The sequence below is a fragment of the Enhydra lutris genome, unplaced genomic scaffold (assembly GCF_002288905.1).
Source record: "Enhydra lutris kenyoni isolate GAN:26980312 unplaced genomic scaffold, ASM228890v2 scaffoldscaffold6, whole genome shotgun sequence".
In the NCBI taxonomy this organism is placed as follows: Eukaryota; Metazoa; Chordata; class Mammalia; order Carnivora; family Mustelidae; genus Enhydra; species Enhydra lutris.
Window position 1 is genome coordinate 4263070 of NW_019154090.1, and position 25015 is coordinate 4288084.

The following is a 25015-nucleotide window of genomic DNA, read 5'->3' on the forward strand; positions in this document are numbered from 1 at the left end:
TGGGGGCAGCCCCGGAGGCTTCCTGGGGGAACGGCCAGCCCCATTCGGACTAAGGCAGTGAGGTGGGCTGGGATTTTCCGAAACGATGGAATGATCAGCATTCCCTGAACAGAAAGGACTTCATTCAGTTGGAACTACTTCTTTGAAATAAGTCCATTTCCCCGATTTGGGGGGGCACATAAAGGGGAAGTGACCGCTGGGAGTGTATGTGGGAGTTTGGGGGTTAGGCAGGTTCTTGTGACCCAGGCCGCATGGGAGGTGCGACCCCGCCACATGCACCAAGCGCAGACCCGGGCCCCACGGGCCCTCACAGGCCCAGGCCCACATCCTGTGTGTTCACGAGGCCACCCGAAGGCCTGGCTCTCTCCCTGCTGGAGACGACTTCGCGAGCCAACTACGCAGGGAGTGGGGCGTGAGTGGATGGAGAGAAGCCCCCCTCTTGCCAGGGCTTCCTGGCTGGGTCCTGTCAGGCTCTCCCTGCCCTAAGGACCGGCCCTGAGCCCTGGGCTCTGCAGAACTTTCCGGCCCCCGCTCACCCTGCTCCCCAGAGCCGTCCTGCAAGGGGGAGTTCAAGGCCTGTGTGCCCGAGGCCCTGGGAGCGCGCCGTTGGGCTTTACTGTCTCTGACACAGACAGCCGCAGGGTCTCGCTGTCCTCCCACCTGCTTGTCAAGGCCGGGGAAGCTGGCTGGCTCTCAGCCACCACCGCTACCCTTTTCCCAAAAGGGACATTTCCAGGGTTTCATCCTTCATTCCCACCTACAGGGCGACACGGGGTCGGCTGCAGGCAGGTGCATGGCCCTGCCCCGGGCAGGCGCTGGGGACCCCCAGACCCACCCGCAGGCAGTTTCGAGGGCTGTGAGGCGGGTGTTTCCTTCTCTGTGCCCCCCAGCGGAGTGGGGCTGCTCCTGGGATGGGGGTGCTAACGCCTACAGGTCTCCCCGCCACCGGCAGGCCCTCCGTGTGGGTGGGGGTGCTAGGGACTCTGCCGGGGCTCTGCACCCACACCTTCGGGGCCACAAGCTGAGCAGCTGCAATCCACCGGGCCGCTCGCGGAATCCACGACCGAGTGGACCCGCCAGTGCCCACCTGCCCCCACTGCTGGCCGCTCCCTGACCCTGTTGCCGGGGCTCCAGTGCAGCCCCGGGAAGCAGCCGCACCATCCTAAAGCCCTTTGGCCCTTGGGAAAGCCAGGCCTTTGGCTCACCCCCCACAGTCCCCCTGACGCCAGGCGTGTAGGCTAGACCCCGAGCCTGCAGCTGGTCCCCAGCTGGGTCCCTGGCCCTGAGGCTGCCTTTGTGCCTGCACAAGGGAGACTCAGTTCGTCCCCACTCCTTGACCCTGCACCCTGCAGCCCCCTGGTGGGGGGAGCGGACAGTGCCAGCTGCCTGGAGCGGGAGCTAGACCACCTCCGTGACCTCTGCCTCCCCGGGGGCATCTTGGGGAAGCTGGAGAGAGCTGCCCACTGCAAGGCCATTAAGCAGGCTAATGAACCGTGAAGGCTCCTGGCCCCTCCGGCCCCCCAGGGTGCGTCCCCTCCGCTCACAGAGCCAGCTGCCCACCTAGCACCTTGTGACTGCTATTCTTGTCACTTAGCGTGTCGGGCTGTGGTTTTCCCAGACAGGGCTGGGGCCTCAGAGCTGCTCCTTGCCTTTTCCGGGCCCAGCTAGCACTGAGCGCAGCAGGCAGTTCATAAATATTTGCTTGGGATCAGGCCCAAAAGTCACCTCAATTTCCAGAGTGAGGGAAGGGACTTGGGAGTCTGGGGACGCTTGTGCAGGGGTGAGGCGGTTAGCGGGCCAGGGCATAGCCCTGTAACCTGTGTCCTCTGTCCCCAGCAGAGGACGTATGGGCAGCTTCCTCCCTGCCGGCGGGTGCCCGAGTCCCTGAAGGCTCACTAGGATGGAGCCTGAGAGGGGACAAAGGCCCCTCCTGCTCTCTCACCCGGGCTGGGGGGGAGGCTGGCCCCCAGGCACCCTGCCTCACCAGCCGCAGCTGGACCCAGGGAGGGCGGGTCTCCTGCATCTGTGTCCTTCAGAACTGAGGCTGTGCCCAGGGGACGTCTTGTGCGGAGGAGACACACGCGACTCCGTAGGGCACTTGCCTGGTGAGGTGCGCAGCGGGGAGGGTGGCCTTCCCTGCAGACAGCAGGAGCGTGGGAGGCCCCCACAAAGCCCCTGCGTCGTGAAGCCTCAGGAGACCAAGCCAGCCGGGGCGGGCAGCCACGGACCCGAGGACTCCGGCCCCCGCTCCCATCCCTTCCCAGGCCCCAGTGCTCTCCGCAGTGGCAAAAGCGAGGTCGCCAACCGCCTCTCAGTGCTGGATGCTGGGTTTCGAGGAGGTGGGAATGCCCGGAGCCTCGGAGCCACGGGCAGGCCGCAGGGTGGGAGACAGAGGAGACAGAGGAGACAGAGGCAAAGGTGTCCTGTGATACAGCCATATTGACTTCCACTGCCAGGGTATCCCGAGGGCCCAGAGCCTCCCCTTGTGCCGCGAGACTGGGTCCCTGAAACAAGTCACGGCCACCCTTCCAAAGGGGCAGGGTCGCCTGGGGGTGGCGGCAGCCCCGGCTGGGGCAGGGGCCTGCGCTCTCTGGCAGGTGGGGGCCATGTGTGGGGCTGGGGGCCAAGGACAAGGCCATGGGCACCCACTGTGCCTGGAGCCTCAAGGGTGCCGGGGCCCCGGGGATGTGGGGGGAGGAGAGTCTTCGGAAGCCGGCAGGGAAGCTGGGAGGTCACTGGAAGGGCAGCAATCCCCAGGGCTTCGCCCCAACCCACCCCCCACAACCCTCCAGACCCTAAGCTGTCTTCTAGGACAGAAGTAGGACCTGCCTCTATCACCATGACAACTAAAAAGAAAAACAAACCAAAGCCTATCTCAGGTGTCCTCTGACAACTGCTTAAAATTCATCAGTGCAAAGTGAGGTAAAGAGCCTGGTGCCAGGGGGCCGGGGAGGGGCCGGCCTCACACGAGCCTGCGCCTCTTGGAGTCCCTCTCCACATCCCCCTCCTGGGCACCCACCTCGCAGCCAAGTGGGGACACCAGGTTCAGCAGGGGGTCCTCGGAGGCCCGGCCGAACAGCGCCAGCAGGAGCGCCACACCGAAGCCCGTGGCGCGCTCCCCCTGTGGGCAAAGAGCAGGCTGGAAACCCTCTGCCGGGCAGAGCTGGACCCCCCCAACAAGCCCCTCTCTGCGGGCAGGGGCTCCCGGTCCCCCCCCCAATTGTCCTACAGTCCCCCTCCCACTCTCCTGTCACGGGACTCAGCAGAGGGTAGGGTGGCGCGATGGCTCCGTGCACTCCGGTCCCAAGCCCCGGGTCTTCTTGGGTGGGAAAGGGGGAGCTGAGGGCCCCGGGCCTCCAAGCAAGGACAGGCTGGCCGGAAAAGGACCACACCCAGTAGCCTCTCTGTTTCCGGAGCCACGGAGACCAGAGGTTGGGGGTGCAGGCACCCCTTGTGGTTGACCTGTGGAGGTCGGGCCATAGGCAGTGTGACCCCAACACGTAATGCTTCTGACGAGTTCCACCTGCAGCCAGAATGGGCCTCGGATGCACGAGGGTGGGAGCAGCCTGGCTAGTGAGAGGGGCGTGCTGGGGGGTCGGGGCAGGCGGGGAAAGGAGGGCACCACGGGGGAGCCCGGACTCACGGCGTGCACCGGGGCGGCAATGTCCAGGTGGACCCAGACCCCAGGCCAGTCAAAGCCGATGTGTGAAGCGATGAAAAGGCCGGCGCAGGAGCTGGGGCTGTTGTCCCGGTCCTGGGGGGACAGCAGGACACAAGGTGACCTTTCTGCTCCCAGCAGTGGGGGCGTCGGGGAGGGGCATCTGGGGCTGCTCCCGCTTGGACCTAAGTGGGTGCCCCTGTGCCCCCTCGACCACCCACCCTCCAGACACCGCCTCCCCTAGTGGCTGCAAGAAGGGGCCTGGGGGTGGGGGGTCCCCAGTGTTGGAAGATTGCACAGAAGGACCCCGAGGACCTTGCACGTGGGTTAAGGGGTCTGCCTTCACCCTGGTGCGATGCTGGAGCGGCGAAGGAGCACAGCCTGGAGCGGGGACCCCCAGTGCCCAACACGATGGACGCGCCGGCGGGAAGACCAGAGAGAGCCACGTCTCCGCTCTGGAAGCTTCCCCACTGCGTGTGGATCTGGGGCCCCACGGCTGCCACGTCTTGGGTCCCTCGGGCACCCTGCACACCTACCGCCACGGAGTTCTTCATGTCGGCCACGGCCGAGGTGAACTCGCTGAAGTGCAGCTCGGGGCAGTAGACCAGGGGGTGCACCAGGTCCCCGCACCTCCTCCCGGCCTTCACGCAGGCCGCTTCCCACTCGGCGCTGTTGGTGAGCACTGCGGCGTGGTATTTGCCAGTGGCGATGCCCTGGGAGGGGGGCCGGGCCGGATGGAGCACAGGCCGAGGATGGAGAAGCCAGGAGAGGCCGCGAGCAGCAAAGAAGGAAGGAAGCAAGAGTGTGAGCGTCCCAGGGAGGACAGTCCCTACACTGTCTGCACGCTGGGGCCCAGCCCACGGGCTCTGCCACCTGCGCTGTGCTGGGGGCCCGGGACGAGATCCCCGGCCTCCTCGGCTAGGCCCCTACGATTAGGGGGCTGCACCAGGCCCCCCGCCACCCCCCTGGAGTCAAAGTGGCCCACCTGAGCTCCGGTCAGTGTGGCCATGTCCAGGATGATGTCCGCACCCAGGTCCTTGGAGGCATAGGACACGCCGTCCGCCAGCACCAGCCTGCCCTCCGCGTCAGTGTTGTTGATCTCCACAGTCCTGGGGCACAGCAGAGACCCCAGCTCAGGGATGGCACTCCCTGGGGCACTGTGAGCAAGTCCCTATGGAACTGGGGAGACTCTATTTAGAGCCCTCTTCCCTCGGGCTTCCCAGTCTCCTAGAGACAGGGCCATGCCCATCCCCTAGGACAACGCAGCACCAGGGCCAGGGTCAGATCCCACCCCATTGCCCTCCAGTGGGAGCCAGGGAAAGCTGCCCAGCCCCTGGCCTCGGTTTCTTCGTCTGTAAGATAGGAGAACAGGGTTGTATGGGCAGCATACACTGCGCTGGGCTAGCCCTTGGCCCACAATGCCAGGCACTGGGTAAACGCAAAAACGGAAGCACCTCTCGGGGTCACCCTGGGGGCAGGCCCCCTGGCACAGGGAGCCCAGCGGGCCCTTCTGTTGTGAACCTGGGCCACCTGCTCCTCCAGCTTCGATGTGCTGACTTCTAGGTATGTCCTTACACAGCTGAGAACAAACAGTACAAGGGCTGACCTTGAGGGGGAAGTGCAGGAAGGGCCCCACGCAGGGAGTAGGGGAGGGGCAGGGCTTCAGACGCACAAAGAACCTTCACCCTTAAGGTTGGGATGAGCTCATCCCACAAAAGCAGGCACGATCCTACACTGGGCACCGTGAGGGAGCCCAGCACCTTGTCCAGTGATGCGGCTGCCCCTCCCCAGGGTCCTGGGATGGTGCCCTCCCCAGGGGATGCACCCCAGCTGACCGGCCCGCCCTGGGAAGGAGATGGGCCCCCTGACAGCTCCAGCCCTGGGGTGGCCAGGGAGTGAGGGGAGCCAGACGTACTTTCCTGAGTACAGCAGGTGGATGTCATCTGGCCTCGTAGCGTTGGGACCCACAGAGTTCTCAGCCAAGCAGAACACAGCGTGGAGGTTGTCTTTGAAACCCTGGAGGGAACAAGTTACATGTGGCCGAGCATGGAGGAGGGAGGACAGGCCAGAGTCTTCTACCTTCAGGGACAGACAGACAGACAGAGCTCTGGGGAGCAGTCCTGGCAGCCCCCCAGCTGGGGAGTTCTATATCCTCCATCAGAGCCCATCCAAAGCAGAAACGAGCCCACAAGTGTGGCTGGGCTTCCGGCTTTAATCCTGGCTCAACCAATCACCCAGCACAAGGGCCAGGCTGCTAGCTATGAGCCCCGGCCTCCCGTCCACAAAACATGGTCGGTGATCAGTGTCTCTCACTGCACAAGCCCTCTTCGCTCGGCACTCCTACACAAAAGCAAGCCACACACGTACAGGTGCACGGGGGTTGGGGAGAGTTGCCTCACAGAAACTGAGGTGGGAAGTTAGTTTTCTGATGCCCAGACATGACTTCTCTACATTGAGAGACGTGCACAAAACAGGCTGAGGCAGTTTCCGCCCCACACGGGTCCTGAACCTGCCCCAGAAAACCCCAAGCAGGCCTCGCCCAGGTGGCAGTGGTAAGGGGAGTAGAGGTGCCGCACCCTGTCCCTGCCTGTCCTCTGCTCCCGGACCCGAGCCCATAACCAGGACGCGTCTCCTCAGGGCATGGGGTGTGCCAGGCCCCTCCAGCAACGGTGATCCTTCCACCACAGGTTCAGAGCCCTCGGCGAAGGTAAACACAGGCCTGCAGCAAGGGCTGGAGCCACGGCACAGGGAGGGGATGGCTTTGAGCTTGAGCCCAACACCCAGTGCCCGGGAAAGCACCCCCCCTCGCTTCTCGGGGGCCGCAACACCGGGCAGCCCATCAGCTCAAAGGTACCCCCAAGAGTGCCTTGGATTAAATGAATTGCGACAACATGTGGTCTTGAAACCACGTTTCAGGTGGGCGAGCCCTGGGGCTCTGAAGCTAGAGAGGCAGGTGGGCCTCACCAGGGAAGGAGGGGAGCCTCGAAACCTTCCCAAAGAGCCGAGTCGGGTCTGGGCCTGGAGGCGAGAAGAGTTTGCAGAGCACGAGAAAGCACTACGTAAAGGTGGGACAGCAGGATGGTGAGGAGAGACCACGGTCCCCAACCTGGCCCTGTCGGGTGCCTTCCCCCCAGTTTTGGACTCAGAAGGTGTGGGGTGCTGCTGTTCTGGTGTGGGGTCCCCCTTGGGAAGGCCAGCTTAGAGGGTGCTATGGGCCTTGGGCAGGGGGTTTCCGAGCTCATGTTGCAGGTACTGGGGTGCAAGGGCGAGACACACAGGCCTTGGATCCCCAGGGGGACTGAAAAGCTGCAGGCAGCTGCGGTTTTAGGTATGTAAGGCTTGGAGGGTCATGGCTGCCCCAGAACCAGGTGCCACCTGCTCCTAGCAAGCCCAACACTGCATCGCACAGTCTCTCCTTTTAAAAAACGTTAAAGCATCTCATGTTGAAATAATTTCAAACTCACAGAAAATTTTGCAAAAATGATACAAATGATCCTTGGATACCCCTGACTGGGACCCCCACCCCCTCCAGGGCAAATGCCTGATGTGCCCTGTGTGCTGGTCTGCACTGTGGAGTCATCACCGACTTGGGATCGGGTCCAGTCCAGGCACATGGACTCAGCCATCACCTCAGTCTCCTCAATTTGCGACTCCTGGGGTCCACCCTCCGTCTTGGGTGACCTCGCGCTTCACTGCCTCCTGGGGCCTGCGCTCCACCCACACTCGGCAGGATGCCCAGAGACCCGCCACTTTCTTCCTGGGACCTTGTCTCAGAAGTGGATCGTGCGTGGGGCCCCATCCTGGTCACGCCACGGGGACACAGGGACCCTGACGGGCAGAGTCCCTCTAAGTCACTCCTGGCCACGCCAGCCATCCCGCTCCCACGGTATTCCCACACTGGGTTCCAGCAGCCCTTGCTCACTCTTACGGTGCTGTCTGCCCCCCAACGACTTGCTGTCTCCGTCCCTCCTCGGCAGTGGGTGCAGGGAGGTTCTCTGGAGAAACAGCGCTCCCCTCCCCCACTTACTTATTTAGTCAACGCTTGATTCCTACTTACAGCTGTGCAGATTCTTAGGAATTAAGAGTGGAGCCTCTAGAGAAAGGACCCAAATAAACAAAATCATGAATGAAAGAAGAGAGAGCACAACACACACAGAAGATATAAAATTATAACAACATATTACGAGCAGCTATGTGCCAACAAATTAGGCAATCTGGAAGAAAGGGATGCATTCCTGGAAATGTATAAACTACCAAAACTGAAATAGGAAGAAATAGAAAATGTGAACAGACTCATGTCCAGCAAGGCGACTGAAGCAGTCATCAAAAAATCTCCCAACAAACAAAAGCCCAGGGCCAGACGGCTTCCCAGGGGAAATCTACCAAACATTTAAACAAGAATTAATATCTATTCTGTTAATTCTGTTAATTAATACCTATTCTGTTTCAAACAGTAGAATAGAAGGAAAACTTCCAAGCTCTTTCTATGAGGCCAGCATGACCTTGATTCCCAAACCAGACAAAGACCCCACCAAAAAGGAGAATTACAGACCAATATCCCTGATGAACACGGATGCAAAAATTCTCACCAAAATACTGACCAATAAGATCCAACAGTACATTGAAAGGATTATTCACCACAATCAAGGGGGATTTATTCCTGGGCTGCAAGGATGGTTCAACATCCAAATCACTGTGATACAATACATTAGTAAAAAAAAAAAGAAAGAAAGAAAGGACAAGAACCATATGAACCTCTCAACAGAGGCAGAAAAAGCATTTGGCAAAGTACAGCATCCTTTCTTGATTAAAACTCTTCATGGTGTAGAGATAGAAGGAACCAACCTCAATATCATAAAAGCCATAGATGAAAAGCCCATAGCAAATATTCTCAATGGGGAAATCTGAGAGCTTTCCCCCTAAGGTCAAGAACATGGCAGGGATGTCCACTCTCACCACTGTTGTTCAACATAGTACTAGAAGTCCTGGCCTCAATGATCAGACAACGAAAAGAAATAAAAGGCATCTGGATTGGTAAAGAAGAAGTCAAACCCTCACTCTTTGCAGATGATGTGATACTCCATGTGGAAAACCCAAAAGACTCCACCCCAAATTGCTAGAACTCATACAGGAATTCAGCAAAGTGGCAGGATATAAAATCAATGCACAGAAGTCATTTGGATTTTTATACACTAACAATGGGACACAAGAAAAAGAAATTAAGGAGTTGATCCCATTTGCAATTGCCCCCAAAGCCATAAGATACCTCGGAATAAACCTGACCAAAGAAGAAAGCAATCTGTACTCAGAGAACTATAGAACACTCATGAAAGAGATTAAGGAAGACACAAAGAAATGGAAAAATGTTACATGCTCATGGATTAGAAGAACAAATATTGTTAAAATGTCTATGCTACCCAGAGCAATCTACACATTCAATATAATCCCTATCAAAATACCATCAACTTTTTTACAGGGATGGAACAAATAGTCCTAAAATTTGTAGGGAACCAGAAAAGGCCCCAAATAGCCAAAGGGATGTTCAAAAAGAAAACCAAAGCTGGTGGCATCGCAATTCCAGACTTCAAGCTCTATCACAAAGCTGTCATCATCGAGACAGTATGGTACTGGCACAAAAACGGACACACAGATCAATGGAACAGAACAGAAATCCCAGAAATGGACCCTCAACTCTATGGCCAACTAATCTTCGACAAAGCAGGAATGATTATCCAATGGGAAAAAGACAGCCTCTTCAACAAATGATGTTGGGAAAATTGGACAGTCACATGCAGAAGAATGAAACTGGACCATTTTCTTATACCATCCATAAAAATAGACTCAAAATGGGTGAAAGACCTCAATGTGAGACAGGAATCCATCAAAATCCTAGAGGAAAACACAGGCAGCAACCTCTTTGACATTGGCCACAGCAACTTCTTGCTAGACATGTCTCTAAAGGCAAGAGAAACAAAGGCAAAAATGAACTGCTGGGGAACGCCCGGGTGGCTTGGTGGTTGAGCCTCTGCCTTTGGCTCGGGTCATGATCTCAGGGTCCTGGGATTAAGTCCCACATTGGGCTCTCTGCTCAGTGGGGAGCCTGCTTCCCCCTCCCCCCGCCTGCCTCTCTGCCTGCTTGTGATCTCCCTGTCAAATAAATAAAAAAAAAAATCTTTTGAAAAAATGAACTATTGGGACTTCATCAAGATAAAAAACTTTTGCACAATCAAAGGAAATAGTAGATAAAACCAAAGACAATGGACAGAATGGGAGAAGATACTTGTAAATGTCTTATCTGATAAAGGGCTAGTATTCAAAATCTATAATGGACTTATAAAACTCAACACCCAAAGAACAGATAATCCAATCAAGAAATAGGCAGAGGACATGAACAGACATTTCTCCCAAGAAGACATTCAAATGGAGAACAGACACATGAAAAAATGCTCCACATCACTTGGCATCAGGGAAATACAAATCAAAACCACAGTGAGATACCACCTCACACCAGTCAGAATGGCTAAAATTAACAAGTCAGGAAAGGACAGATGCTGGCGAGGATGCGGAGAAAGGGGACCTTCCTACACTGTTGGTGGGAATGCAAGCTGGTGCAACCACTCTGGAAAACAGTGTGGAGGTTCCTCAAAAAGTTGAAAATAGAGCTACCCTATGGCCCAGCAAGTGCACACTGAGTATTTACTCCAAAGATACAAATGTAGTGATTCTCAGGGGCCCCTGCACCGCAATACGTTAGAGGACAGCCCCTGCCCCTGGGCTGTGACAGACCCTGGACGGCTGGTGTGCAGAGCACGGAGACAGTGGCCCTGGGTCCCACTGGCACATACAGCAGTCCCACCACATGGCCCATAGTTAACCCTTGCTCAGGGGTCATGGTGACGCAGAGGAAGGCTACTGGGAAGGGTACCCAAGAAGGCCTGTGCTCATGAGCAGGGTCCAGGGCCCAGCATGGTGGTTGTGCTCTGCCATATGGTTTTAGTCAGGTTTCTTCACAGAACAAGCACTCATGGGGGGGCCTGATACAGCCAGACCCTGAGTGACCCGCATGGCCAGACACATGCAGGTAGAGGCCATGTATCCAGGCAGAGGGGACAGCCTCATGGGAGGTGACACCCCAGGGAGAGGTGACACTCCTCGGGAAGGTAACAGTCTTGGGAGGTGGCAATCCCAGGAGAGGACACCCTCAGGAGGGTGACACTCCCAAGAGAGGTGACGCTCCCAAGAGAGGTGACAGCCCCAGGAGAGGTGATACTCTCAGGAGGGGTGACAGCCCCAGGAGAAGTGATGCTCTCAGGAGGGGTGACAGTCCCAGGAGAGGTGACGCTCCCAAGAGAGGTGACAGCCCCAGGAGAGGTGATACTCTCAGGAGGGGTGACAGCCCCAGGAGAGGTGATGCTCCCAAGAGAGGTGACAGCCCCAGGAGAGGTGACACTCCCAGGAGAGGTGACAGCCCCAGGAGAGGTGACGCCCCCAGGCAGAGGTGACAGGACAAGCAGCCCTGGCAGAAGGCAGGAAGCTCTGGGAGCCCAGGGGTACGCAACGTGGCAGTGAGAGGAGGGGGAGAGACATGGCGCTGTGGGGACTCAGGACACCGGGGGTTGGGACCTGGGGGAGAAGGAGGGACCGCTCACAGCAGGGAGCCCTCCATCCCGAGGGCTGCAGAAGGCAGGGCCGCACTCACCTGCTTGATGGCAGCTCTGAAGGCCCCCAGGATGGCCGCGGCACCTCCGCAGTCCCTCTTCATCCCAGGCATGGTGGTCTGGGGCGGCGCGGAGGGGACACAAAGTGAGCATGAGCAGGTGCTAGCCCCGCCGGCCACAGTGCCCCGCCCCTACCTGGCACCCAGGGGCCCCTAGTGGCTCCCGCAGACCTGTGTGACCCACAGAACCCAAGAAACTCCCACTGGTTGAGTGGCTGGTCTCCAGAAGCAGTGGGACAGAAGGGCCAAAGGTGCTGGGCTCTTTCTGCTGGAGCAAGGCTGTGGGGGGCTACCTGATGAACAGAGGTGGGAGGGGAAGGGGACCTGGGGAGCTGCCCAGAGCTGCCACGTGGGCTATGGCCTGGCTCCTCCTCTCCGTGGTGTCCGCCTTCCCATTTTCCTGGTTCCCATTCCTCGGCCCTCAGCCAACAAGGACACTCGGACCCTCACCCTGAGAGGAGCCACAGAGACTCCTCCGGGTGCGCCCCTCCCTCCTTCCCGCCACCACCAAGGCCAACTTTCTACAGCAGACCACCCTGCTGTGGTCACCACCTGGCCTCGGTGACACTTTTGGCCGCGGCTCTCTCTGCTGTTTGACATCACCATCTCAAACAGCCCACTCAGGTTCGTGTGAACGCTTCCCCAATGTCACAGTCACGTCCCGATCCCACCCCACCGCACGCTCTGTTGGTGTCTAATGAGGGCTGTGAGCATCCAGGGTCCCCTCCCGCCGCAGAGGGAGCTGCGATTTTCTATAAACGGGTTGAGAGTGGTTATGCATTTTTACATTTTATAGGTTCCCAGCTCTAATTGACAAGTTCATACTCTAAATTAACAACAGGTCATCAGATGTAGGATTTGGGTTTGAAATGGACAGAGTGATTTTTTCGAACCCTTATCGGATGACACAAGCTTCGAGTTTTAATGGAAAGTATTTTTAGACATAAACCGAGCTGCTTTCATAATTAAGCTGAGTGAAAATGACCCAGCTAGCACTATCGAAAATAAGCTGTCTCTTTGACCTAATCGGCGAGAAAGTGCAGGATCGTTTAAATGGAGAAAACGGGGCCTCAGATCTGGAAATCAAACCAGTCGCGAACGGCCCGTGCGGAATAGCTTCGTCGGTCTCGGCAACTGTGTCTCGCTGCCCCCGGGGCCGGAACAAACGTCGAGCGGCAAGCGTAACTCAATGACCGCGCGAGCTTTGCCATGTTGCTCTTATTTTTACGAAAGAGATGATTTCCGGAGTCACACGAGGAGGTCCCCTGCCTGTGTCACGGGGTTGACCCTCCTGCGATGCAACAGAGCGACGGCGGTCGCAGCCGCGGCAGGGACGGACCCTGGACTCGCCGCCGGCCTCCAGGGAAAGCGAGCACAGCCCACTCCGCTCGAGCCTCCTCGCTGAAGGACTGCAAGGGCGGGTTTTTCCAAAGCTCAACCTCGGAGCGCAGCGGTTTGCAAGATTCCCTGTGACGGACCAGAAGGAGCACACAGAGCGCCCCCTCTGTCCCCCAGCCGGGCGGTCCGAGTGGAAGCTGGGGACAGTTGCCGGGGCTCCGCTCAGCTGGGCTCTGGGCTCCAGAACACGGTTTCAATTCAAAGCACAACTGACACGGGACGGGTTATTCGGACTCAGGTGTCCTGCGGACATTTTCTTAAACAGCAAAGCTAAGGGGCGCCTGGGTGGCTCAGTCAGTGAAGTGTCTGCCATCAGCTCAGGTCACGATCCTGGGGTCCTGGGATCAAGTCCCACGTCGGGCTCCCTGCTCAGCGGGGACCCTGCTTCTCCTTCCCCCCCCACCCTGCTCGTGCTTTCTTTCATGCGTTCTCTCTTGCTTGAATAAGTCAATAAAATCTTTAAAAAGTAAAAAAAAAGAGCAAAGCAAACCTTTCATTTCTAGGAGAATAGCAGACAATATTTGGTGTCGGTGGGAAAATTCGAGATTTCAAGCAAGAGAATCACCATTTTGAAAAACTTATATTTTCTGCCTCTGTGACAGAAAACGCAGTGATTTTTAAAAGTAAACGGATAGTGGTTCCAACTGTGACTTTTTTTTTTTTTAAAGATTTTATTTACTTATTTGACAAACAGAGACCGCAAGTAGGCAGAGAGGCAGGCAGAGAGAGAGGAAAAAGCAGGCTCCCTACAAGCAGGGCCTCCAAATTGTGGTCCAACATAGGACCCTGGGATCATGACCTGAGCTGAAGGCAGAGGTTTTAACCCACCGAGCCACTCAGGCGCAACCCCCCCAACTGTGACTTTAAAACTATCCTGTGTTGGACCACAATTTGGAGGCCCTGAGTAACTCCATGAACGAGGTCTTTCGGGTGACCCATGCATGGTATTACGCAATCACGTGGTCATGGTTCGAGGCGGACCGTAGTTACTAAGTAACAGGGTGCAAAGGGTCACTGACATGGTTTCTGATCCCACACTGTCCCTCACCTTTCAGAGACTCCCGCTTGTCGAGTTTTGGTGTAATAGCAAAGAAGAATGTCCGTAGTTACTTCTAAAGGACACTAAACTATTTCTGCCTTTTCCAGCTACGAAGTGAGTGAGGGCAGATTTTCTTTTTGTGTTTCAACTTAGAGAACATATCACAAGAGGGGCCGTGCAGAGGCAGACACAGGATCTCGGTTGTCTTCTATCGAGGTCGACAGGAGAGAGATCAGCAAGATGTAAAACCACGCCACTCTTTTGGCACGTGTGTTTTCATTTTGGAATATACAGTTGTTTTCATAAAGTTATATTATTTACATGAACATGCAAAGGATTTGCATTGTTATTTTAAAATAGATTATTAAGTATCTTTCCCAGTCTTCATTTCTAGTAGGGTAAATATCAACGTCTATTAAATATCACTCTGATTTAAAAAAAATCCCCTTGGGGTCAATGCTTGTTGAGAAAGGAAGGGGGCTCCCGACACTTAACACATTTGAGACCTGCATTCACACTGATCTTGATTTGCCTTTGAAGTCTTTGGAGACCGAATGGTGACTCCTCCTGCGGGATTGGGTCAGGTGTCCCCAGCAAAAGGACTCATTCTCAGGAGCCCCTGCTTCTCACTCTGGCCCTCCAGCAAGCCAGCATCTGCTCGCAGAAGGAAGGAGCTGGGAATCCTACCCGCCAGCGCTCTGCAGCCTCAGGGACAAGAGCCGGCATCGTGGGTGAGAGAGGGCTGGCCAGTACCAGGCGCAGCCAGAGGGGCGTACTGGCTGTGGGGTCTGAAAACAGTAATTCACCTGCTAAAAGTCGGTCGGCCTGCTGTCATCAGGGGTGAAATGGTTCTCCCGAAAAATCTAAGTGAGTTCTGATCATATAGACAAAAGGTTCAAACCCAACTATCCTCACCACTTATCCTCTGCCAGGTACAGGGCTGGCCGGACAGGCGGGGGCTACGCGGTGTGCCTCCCAGCCGACAGCTGGGCAGGCCGGCGTCTACACTCCCAGTCTACACGGCCGTGACGCCACACCGTCCTGCCTCCAACAGTGACTCTGAGCAAACCCACGGGTGCAGGGAGCTGGGGACTCCCGGCCTCCCTCAGGCTATGGGAGCCCCTGGACTCGTGTTTAACACATTTTTACTCCACAGACACGTGAAGGCCACTAGAAACGGAACACATGGACAGCATCATGATTTCTGGAGCTTCTTGGGCAACGGGGTTTGGGGCAGTCTCTGCCGAGTGATCCTTACATGAAGGACTTTTCCTGGGTACCCTGTACAGATTGCCTAACAACTGCCTAACTCAAATTAATAGTGTTTTCGGATCAAGCATGAGTGCAGAAGGACCGACCAAGCTCTGTCCGTGCAGTAAGTGTAGAGATGTGAGAAAGACCAATTCTGATGACGTCACTGACAGACCCGCGGAAGCCACGGCTCTCAGACAGAAGCTGAAACCTATGGCCTTGACCACAACAGACCAAGAGGGAGGCAGAAGTTCTTTCTATCCAAAAAAAATCACATGAATGTGATTTAAAAGTGTTGATCTATTACTGTTTTATGTGTACTATAATATTTAAATATTTATTTACTTACTTATTTAAGGATTTTATCTTTAAGTCATCTCTGCACCCAACGTGGGGCTCAAACTCACAACCCCGAGATCAAGAGTCGCGGGCTCCACCGATGGGGCTAGTCAGGTGCCCCTGTAATATTTATTTCCCTTTTTTTCCTGGCATGATAATATGTACGGAATTCAATAAAGGTGAATTCACTATTGGTGCTTGTTTTTTTAACCTTTACTATTGAATCATTTCCTGATCAGGCCTAAAAATCCTGCTGTTTATGGGCGGAGGGAGGTTAAAAAAAAAAAACAGACAAACAGACCATCCACTCTAGGTACCAAATGGACCAGACAGGCTAGCGGTGCAAATGGTAGTGGACGATCTCCCCGAAATAGTGACCGATACCAGGGTCCAGGTCAGAAAGTGCCTCTCAGCTCCAGCGGGAGGCCTCCAGGCGGAGGTGGATGGCCCACACCACCGGATTGCCTCAGTTTACAAAAGGTCAGATAGCCCGTCTTCTGTGAGAATTCTTCCTGTTTTTTACATGTTGGTAACTAATTCAAATTACAGACCAGCCCTTGGGCCAACAGGACACATTTGTGCACCGCACCAACTGCCAGCTCTCCACATCTACTCTGCGTGAGCTTAGCCTGTCCTCTGTCTTCCAGAGCTTTCTCTCTGGGAAGGTTGGCTCTCCTCTTCCTGGTTTCCTGGGGCCCAGATTTCACACGCCCGCTCCTTCCCAGCCCTTCTCGGTCTTGGCTCTGCAGAACCCAGCCCAGGCCCGGTGCCCAGTGTTGCTCAACCCAAGTGTGTGACATGAGCAGATGAAGACTGTCCCTCCTCCTCTTCCCGGGGCCATCCCGGTTCCCAGCACGCAGCAGGCCCGAATGTGCTGGGTGTGGAGGAGGGCAGGCAGCTCAGAGGCAGAGCTGAGCCCTTCATGGCCCAGCCTCCTGAGATGACCCTGCTTAAAGGACCCCGGTAGGAGAGACTTCTGCCACCAGGCCTCACGGGAACACCAGCGGGCGGCTTACTTGCAGGGCCAAAGCCCCATGGCCTTCACCGGGGGGCCCGTTCTCCGAGTGGGCTCGTGCAGACTTGCACGAAGCATTCTGTCTGCGGAAACCCTGATGGTTGTGGGGACGCCACCCCCATACACTTCTCTTCAGACAGAATCAAGATTTCTCAAACTGTGCCTCCTTGGACTCGTTTTCCAGCCTTTTAATCATTTCTTCTGCTTTTCTCTGGATCCTGTCCATACTTTTAGTTTCCAGATCCCTGTTCGGAGCGTGGACGTGATACTATGGCCCCTGCCGGCGAGGAATCGGCCCCACCGACTCTTCCTGAACCTCTTCCCCAGACGCACGCCAAGGCCCCAGAAACCTTGCTCGCTGTCTTCTGCTGGCGCCTCTGAGAGCTGACGAGGCCACCGAGAACCTGCCCCACCCAGGGGCCCTGCCCAAGCCCTGGCCCCCGTACCTCACCTTCCCTTTGATGCTGAGACCCCCGGTGTCATAGACGATCCCTTTGCCCACCCAGGCAATGGTCTGCGTGGCTCCTTCTGGGGTGTGGCTGAGGACGGCCAGCGCAGGGGGGTGGACAGCAGCTTTGCCAACACCATAGATTCCTGCAGAAAGCACAGGGAGAGGGTCAGCTGGGCTCAGGTTGAACTGAGCGGACAACTCCCAGCGGCCCCCGCAAAAACAACAGCTCCCCTCCCCCCAGAAATATCTGCTGGCGTGTGACTACTTCTCCTGGAGCGTGTACAGCCCCAGCCCGAGCTCCCTGCCCCCTCTCCTGCCCCCTGGCCAGCGTGGGATCGGGGAATGCAAATTAGTTCCAATGCTCTGGGACTGCAAACGAATTCTGTGTGAAGTATCGTTAGGCAAGAAAACCCGCTGAGGGAAAAAAAAAAAAAAAAAACAACAACTGTATCATTCCCAGAAAGAGATGAACAGGACTGCAGAATGAAATGATTTTTGGATAATGCTTCAAGGCCACTCCAGCCCACGCTTGCTCCCCCTCCCCGAGCCCTCTGTGCGCTCGGCACCGCACCACCCCCTCTGAGCCCGCTCCCACCACTGCCTCACTGCGGGGTGTACGTGCCCCGTCTTCTCAAGAAAGCCTCTTGTGGGCAGAGACCAGGCCTCAGGGCCCCCCAGGAAGTGAACTGAATGATCATTAACGTCAGGACGAGAGCGGATAATGGCCACCTGACAAACTCCCATGTATCCTGCAAAACCCGCTGTAAACGCCATCTCCTTGGTGAAGATTCCCTGACGTTCGTAACCTCTCCCTCCACTTGTTGGTTTGTGTGTTGTGTGGCAGGCCCCTCTAGGATCGCCCCCACCGATCCCTGCCCCCGGGGTCCCTTCTCTCTCAGTGTGGATGGAACCTTGCGCCTTGTTTCTGGATATGGCGTAAGTGATGAGACACCACTTCTGAGACTAGGTTGCAAAAAAGACCTTGCCTCCTTCTTGCTCACTTTCCCTCACCCAGAAACCTTGCTTTGAGGGGATCAGGAACAGCCAACAAGGCCCCCAGGCCTGGTGACAGCACCTCAAGAAAGACTGGCTGGGACCACATCACCGGCCCCAGTTGAGCCTTCAGATGACAGCAGACCTGGTCAAGGTGCTGGTCTCCGCCTGGGAGAGACCCTGGGCCCAGGACCCAGCCTAGCCATGCCTGATTCCCCACCCACCGGACTGTGTGTTTCCTTCAGCTGCTTCCTTCTGGGGTAATTTGTTTGGTAGCCATAGATAAGGAATGAGGTGACTCTTCCCCAGCCAGACTGAAAGTGCCTTGTCCTACTTGTCACCATGCCTCCAGTGCCTGGGCCGGGGGGAGCAGGGAAGATGGGTCTGGTGATCAGGAAAGGCCCTCTGAAGAGGTGGATTTGACCCAAGACGTTCAGGGTACGATGGCCCCGCTGTGAGAGCATCTCGGGGAAGGCTCCAGAGACAGCCACGACGACGAGGCCCTGATGTGAACATGGGCTGTGTGCACAAGGAGCAGAAGGGTCCTGCTGAGCTGGCCCAGGCAGCCAGGACAGCAGCCCTCGTGGACAGAGAGTGGGCCGGGGAAGGACTTGGACGCCGCGGCTTCCGGAATCTGAATCAGCGCTCCTTTCTCCCCCAGAGATGGTCTGCTTCCCGAGGTCTGGCCTTGGGGTCGGACAAAAGCTGGCTCCTTCCATGGGAAGCTGGAGGCCACCCAGGCATGGCCCACAGCCACCCTGCCACCCCCAGCGCCCGGGACCCGTCCTGAGGCCATGGCCCGTGAGGCCCAGCCCTGCCCACCTCCAAATCCTCTCGCCTTCAGCTGCTCATCTCGGATGACCATCGGGGTGATGCCCAGATCTTTCCCAACTTTCTTAATCTCCTGGACACGTTCATGGAAAAAACAACACGAAGACACATGAAGATGGCTTAAGTCAAGGCGAGGGCGAGGCTCGGGGCCAGGAGGAGCCGACGCCTGCGTGGCGGAGAGGAGCGGGCCCGGAAGCCAGAGCCTCTGCTCGCCGGGCCTGGAGCACTATTAAATCCAGGACAGAAGGTTCACCCTCCGAACAACTACAGCTTCCTGCAGACTGTGGCTGCGGTCCCACAGAGAGGCCTTGAGGAGAAGGCGCTGTCCTCCCTCCATCTGCTGAGGCCTGGGGCCCCTCGCAGCTGGGTGGACAGCAGGACGCCGTCCGCAGCAGCCCCGGGTGTCCCCAGGCAAGGTGCCAAGACTATAGGCACTGTCGCCTCCAGCCCGGGGTATCCCCTGACTTCCTTGGTGTCTACCAATGATTCGCCCACCCTGGTCCCGCCCTGGCGTGACTCCCCGGGGCCACGAACCTCGAGGAAGGTGTCCGTGTTCATCTCATTGCAGGGAGTGTCCACGATACGGGCAGCCAGCCGCACCCCTTCCGTGGCATTTGCTAAGCACTGGGGAAAGAAACCAGAGGCTGTCACTGGGGACCTAGGACCAGGTAGGAAGGGCTGTCCCTCCCGGTCCGCTCCCGTGGGGATCAAAGGCACCAGCAGTACATGTCACTGGGAGGGTTTCAGGGCTGCTGACGGGGCGTCGAGGTCAGGCGGAAATAAGACTCACGTGACCTGCTGTTGTCTCCCCCGTGTCTGTGACCCCCCTTCCAGCCACAGAAAGTTTCACATGGTTCCGCACCTGGCCTCCAGGTTGCACTAGAACCCTTCAGCCTGGCGCCCCCAGCCGATGTCCGTGGGGCCCGCCTTCCTTTCCAGGCCTCTTCTGCCGCTTACTCCCCTCGCCCTGGGGGCAGGTGGCCCTGGTGCCTGGCCCTGAGTGCACGCTGGGCATTCCTACTTCGGGCACCTGCCAATCCCATATCCTCTCTCGGCGGAAGTGCTGTCCTTTGCTATGAGTGGAATGTCTGCCTCGCCCTGAAACTCCTATGAAGCCCCCTCCCATGTGATGGTCGCAGGAGGCTTGAGAGGCCTCAGGTTCTGTAAGGTCAGGAGGGTAGGGCCCACGATGGGATTAGCGTCCTCAGAGGAAGGGGGAGGGAGGGCACAGCCAGAAGGCCACCACCCGCAAACGCAAACCCGGGAGGGAGTCTTCATCACACCCGGCCCTCATCTCAGATAGCCCCAGAACCGAACCGTGAGAGAGGCTGCTGCTGAAGCCGGTCCGCCTGCGGGGTTTGCCTGTGGCTGCCATACATCCTCCCTCCTCCTCTAGTCAGGATCCCAGTCCTCCTCTGTGGTCCTTCTTAAAGGCTGTGCCCTTCAGAAGCTTCTCTGGACCCTCCCAAAGGAGGGAATGTGCTCTTCGTCCTGCATCCCCAGGCCCGCTGGCCCCCTTGTGGCACTCCGGCCAGGGGGGTGGCATTTTCCTCACGTGAGCCCCATGGGAGCGCATCACAGACTCCCCGCCTTTGTGTTCCCGGCCACCCAATGCCACACGGCTCTGGGCACGGGGTGTGGGGGGGAAGAGCGCACACACCCTGCCTCGTGCAGTGGCCCTGAGCCCAGAAGGGAGCAGAGACCCGGCCCCGCACCCGCACTCCGCCTGGCACCAGGGAGGCCCTCCAGACCAGTGTCTGTGCTCCAACACAGGGGCCACCCGAGGCCCCACACTGGCCGCCCTCCATGGCCCCACCCCTACTTTCTGGAAAGAACTTGTGTCCCACGTTCGCTTCGGCGCTGATCCTGGAAGGTCTTTGCCTTCTCCTTCATGTCTGCCTAGCTACTGCTCTCGTTGTCCCCTGCCCCGCCCCGGTGCCCACCCCCTGCCAAGCGTCTGACACATGGTGGCCAGCCACCCCTCCAAGCGTGCAGGGAAGAAGTAAGACTGAAAGAGCAAAGCTGCACGGGGGTGGGGGGGTGCGGACAGCAGTGAGTTCATCATTGCTGTCCTGGCTCCCTGGGGTCAGCGAGGGCCGGCCCTGGGTCCACCGCACCAGCCTGGCCACCTCCCAGGCCCTGCTGATGAGCTCAAAGAGCTTCTGCCCTCCCGAGGTAATTAAAGCCCCGAGCCTCAAAGGCAGAGACGCAGGACTTGACAGCTCAGATATGAAATGTGACCATGTGGTCCCTGCCGCCTGACAGCAGGCTCTCCTCTGGGAAGTCGAGGGTCCCTGTGTGTGGGCGTTGCGGAGCCCATCCATCCCTCATCTCTGACCCAGCCCGTGGCCGCTGTCTGGGAAGCGCGTCAGGGCCCTAAGACTCATCTCTAAGGGGGCCGGGCGCTCGCCTCACAGCCCTGCATGGGCTCAGAGGCCCCGGCACGGCCTGGCTGGGCAAAAGGGCACACGGCCCCTGTGGGGAAGCCCGGGGGAGGCACCCAGTGCCCCTCCGCCACTGCAGAGCCCCGCAATCTGGGGGAAGAGCCCCGTGACCTTGGGAAAGAGCCCCGAAACCTTGGGGAAGAGCCCCATGACCTTGGAGAAGAGCCCCATGGCCTTGGGGAAGAGCCCCGTGACCTGGGGGAAGAGCCCCGAGACCTTGGGAAAGAGCCCCATGATCTGGGGGAAGAGCCCTGTGGCCTTGGGAAAGAGCCCCGAAACCTTGGGGAAGAGCCCCATGACCTTGGAGAAGAGCCCCATGGCCTTGGGGAAGAGCCCTGTGACCTGGGGGAAGAGCCTCAAGACCTTGGGGAAGAGCCCCGAGACCTTGGGAAAGAGCCCCATGACCTGGGGGAAGAGCCCCGTGGCCTTGGGGAAGAGCCCCGTGACCTTGGGGAAGAGCTTGTGCCTTGTTGTCCCCCAGGATGGATCATTCGTTCATTCATTCATTCCATCCACATCTCCATGAGCACCTACTATGTGCCAGGTTCCACACTAGACTCTGGGAACTCAAAGGCGTCCAAGGTACTCCTGTCCAGCAGAGAATCACGACACCTCACTCCATTAACCACCACAGTGGAGGAGGGCGTGAGAGGCCAAAGGGGGCAGAGGACTTGTGAGGGGCTGACGAGGTCTCTGTAGTATGGAAAAGGCCACACAGGGTGCCTGAGGCTCCCATGCTCACGAGCCAGGACAGACGGGCAAGAGGGTTGGCAGATGGCGGCAGCGGTGAAGACCTGGCTCTGTCCCTTGCTGGTGTGGCCCCAGTGAGTCACCTAACGGCCCCAAGCCGCCTTGGTCTGCTTAGCCCTATGATGGGGAGAACAACAGGTCCCACCTCCTAGGGCTGTCTACGCGAGCTGCGAGCTGTGAGCAGCAGTGGGAAGGGAGGTGGAGGGAAGGCATCTAGAGGCAAGACCCGTGAGGAGGCTGCCCCAGTGGCCCAGGAGAGCCACGGGATGCAGGGGGGAGCTCCGCAAGGCAATGGCAGTGGCAGAGTAGGACACACTGGATGTGGGGGTCAAGGAGACTCACCAACCCACTGGCCCTCATCACATACTGGGCCCACGCTAGGACCAGAGACCAGGTCCCTGCCCTCCCAAGGCTCCCACCCCAGGGCAGGGCACAGAAGCCAAGCAGAGATGTGTCACGTCAGGTGGGATGGCACTGAGTGGGCAGAGGGACTGACTGCGGGTGAGGCCATGTCAGCCAGCTGGCCAGCTGCCTCTGGGGAAGGGACGTGGGCAGATGGCAGACTGAGACCACGCAGGCCTGGAGCAGAAGAACCTGAGGAGGGAAGCTGAGGAGGATGGAAAGTCCACCATGGTCAGCGGGGAGGGAAGAGAAGGGCTTGGAGGACTTGGGGGGAGGCAGTCCAGGGTGGGCTCAGGTCTGGAACTCAGAAGGAAAGCTTTGCAGCTAGAGGGGAGAATGGTCATCGGTGGCCGTCGGTGGGATGGAGCCCACAGGCGCTCCGAGAACCCAGAGAAGACAAAACAAGGTTGAATGTGGGAGTACTAGGGAAGGGGATGGAGAAGGCAGCAGGCTGGAGGGCCAAGGGAAGGAGGCATGACTCTGGCTGGGGCAGACTCTTCCAGGAGGGATGACAAGTAGTCAAATCCAGAAGACAAGGCCCTAAAAAACAATGTCAGGATGCGGGGTGGAAATTCGGTTTTGGTAGGCTGAGGGAGAAAGAGGAGTTAAGAAAGGCAAAGCAATTAGACCGTGTTTTTTCAAAGTCTGGAGATCAATGCCAGGAAAGGAAAGGAGCTGTTGCAAGATGGTAGGGATGGAAGCATGTTCTCTCCTTCTAGAGCAAAGAATCCAGGTGGAGGAGGTGGCTGGTGAGGGGTGCTGGCGTGGGACAGCCGTGGGGGGTGGGGTAGGAAGGACAGCCCGGGTCTGGGTGGGGGTGGAGAGGGTGAGGCCATGGCCACGGGGTCTGGGACACTTGCCACGGGGAAGGAACCCACCGGTCAGCCCAGACCAGGACTCCTAACCTGGAGTCCCTCCCAGCCTTGCTGGCCTCAAAAGGATTATTCTGAAGATCCAACAAAACAACACGTAAAAGTGCACCACAAAGGGGAACGGACACACGCGCGGAGAGGATTCTCGGGCTAAAACAGGAGAGGGCCCAGCACTGGGTAGGTGCCCAGTAAAGACCACCTAAATCCTGACAAGGAGTCCCACCCCGAGGGAGGGGCCAGCTACCTGGGTCTGGAAAAGCCTCCTCAGATGTTCCACTCCCACTGTCCTCCCCAGGAAGGCACAGAGACCGCTCCCCGCCTCCCCTTCCAGCGGCCCCAGCGCACGCGGGCCGGGGACACGGGGCGAACATCTGGACACCCACTTGCAAAGTGGACACCTCCACAGGCCCGTTGTCTTGTCCCACCAGGAAAAACTCCACCGTCACCGTCTTCTTCTCTGTGCGCCGCGCAGCCCCGGAGCGGTGGGTGAAGAGCGGGAAGGCCCGGGCCAGGGCGCAGGCAGAGGCGAAGGCATCGGACCGCTCGCAGACCATCTGCAGCACAGAGGGGCAGAGCCCTGAGCAGGGGCATCCCCGCGGGAGCCACACCCAGGGAAGAGCTAGGGTCCCAACAGAGCTGCCACACGGGGACCTTCCCGGAGCCACCGTCTCACGGTGGGAGAAAGAAAACGTCCTCTACCCGGTGCAGACGGCCTCCAAGACGGGAAAGCCGGACGTGGAGGGGCATGGGCTCAGGATATCTGGGTCTGGGTCTCAGATCTACCACCAAGACTGATCTGGGGCAAATGGCCTGGTCTCTCGACCTCAGTTTCCCTATCTGTAAGCAGGGCTTATGATGTCATGGGTTGTGGTAGCATGTCCACCTCGGAGGTCCCATGAGCCGGGGTGCTGTGCCTGCACCGGGGCTGAGTGACGGGGACACACGCTCCCCACGATGCGAGGGTGGCCCTGGGCACTCACCAGAATGCACCGCTGGGTTCCAGGTGGCAGACAGGTGCGCACCAGTCGGGTGACGAAGTGGGCAGCGGAGGGGCTGTTGTGCCGGCTGACCCTGGAGGGCAGGGCGGCCACGGTGGCACAGTTCAGGTACAGGGGACAGCTGTCCGTGGGGTTGGGGTTGAGCGTGCTTAGAGCAGCCTGCCAGAGCTGGATGGGAAGGGGAGAGACGAGAGACAGACGCGAGACTTCAACAGCCCGCACGCCGGCAGCCGGGCCCTGCATGCGCTCGCTCGCCAGGCCGACAGCCACGGCTGCAGCGTCCCCGGGGCACCCACGGGCGGTAATTAAGATGTGTGGCCTCTCGCTACAGCTCAGCGAGTGTGTCTGCGGGCACCGGTCCACCCTTGTGCGACTAAGCCGTGCGGATTTCAAAGGCCAGGCTGGGGGCCGCCGGGCTTCAAACGCTGCGACCCCGGGGGCCGCCGGGAGGGCTTCCGGGAGCGGGCGGCCGGCGCCCCCCCGCTGGGGCCGCGCGGGCCCTCGAAGGCAGCGCCCGGGGGCGGCTCCCGGGGCCCCCCCCGCACCGCCCCGGGCTGGCCTCGCGCCCCCACGGGGTCCGGGCGGGGCCTCGGGGCGGCCGCGCGGCCCGCTCACCTCCTCGGTGACCCGGGGCTGCAGCTTCCCGCGGACGTAGCTCCAGGGCACGCGGTGCAGGTGGTGCAGCTGCCCGAGCACCAGCAGCGGCCGGCTCTGCGGGTCCGCGTCCCCGGCGCTGGCCTGGAACTGCAGCCCCACGTTCGCCATCTTCCGCCGGCCCCCCCCCCCCCCCACCGCCCTGCCGCCGCCCCGCTCCGCTCGGGCTCCGCTCCGGCCCGGCCTCGGCGCCGCCCCGGCCC

The 25015-nt window shown here is 58.4% G+C and overlaps 1 protein-coding gene across 1 annotated transcript; it reads right to left on the reverse strand.

Moving 5' to 3' along the window:
• Window positions 1-2448: 2448 nt before the first annotated feature.
• On the reverse strand, window positions 2449-24923 carry LOC111141557 (aminopeptidase like 1). The gene is made up of 12 exons (XM_022494184.1): window positions 24774-24923; window positions 24141-24326; window positions 23544-23714; window positions 19227-19316; window positions 18684-18765; window positions 16869-17011; window positions 11358-11435; window positions 5574-5674; window positions 4644-4767; window positions 4195-4371; window positions 3644-3754; window positions 2449-3121 (listed from the first exon to the last, which is right to left on the reverse strand). Exons 1-12 carry the CDS (start codon window positions 24921-24923, stop codon window positions 2963-2965), a joined length of 1572 nt encoding a protein of 523 aa, XP_022349892.1. The 3' UTR covers window positions 2449-2962.
• Between the last annotated feature and the right edge of the window lie 92 nt (window positions 24924-25015).

Coding starts and splice junctions, on each gene's coding strand:
- LOC111141557 (XM_022494184.1), bottom strand. CDS start 24,923: ATGGCGAACGTGGGGCTGCAGTTCCAGGCCAGCGCCGGGGACGCGGAC. Junction 4,768..5,573: donor CACCTGCTGTACTCAGGAAA/GTACGTCTGGCT, acceptor GCTGTGCCCCAG/GACTGTGGAGATCAACAACA. Junction 4,372..4,643: donor CCACACTGACCGGAGCTCAG/GTGGGCCACTTT, acceptor CCCCCCTCCCAG/GGCATCGCCACTGGCAAATA.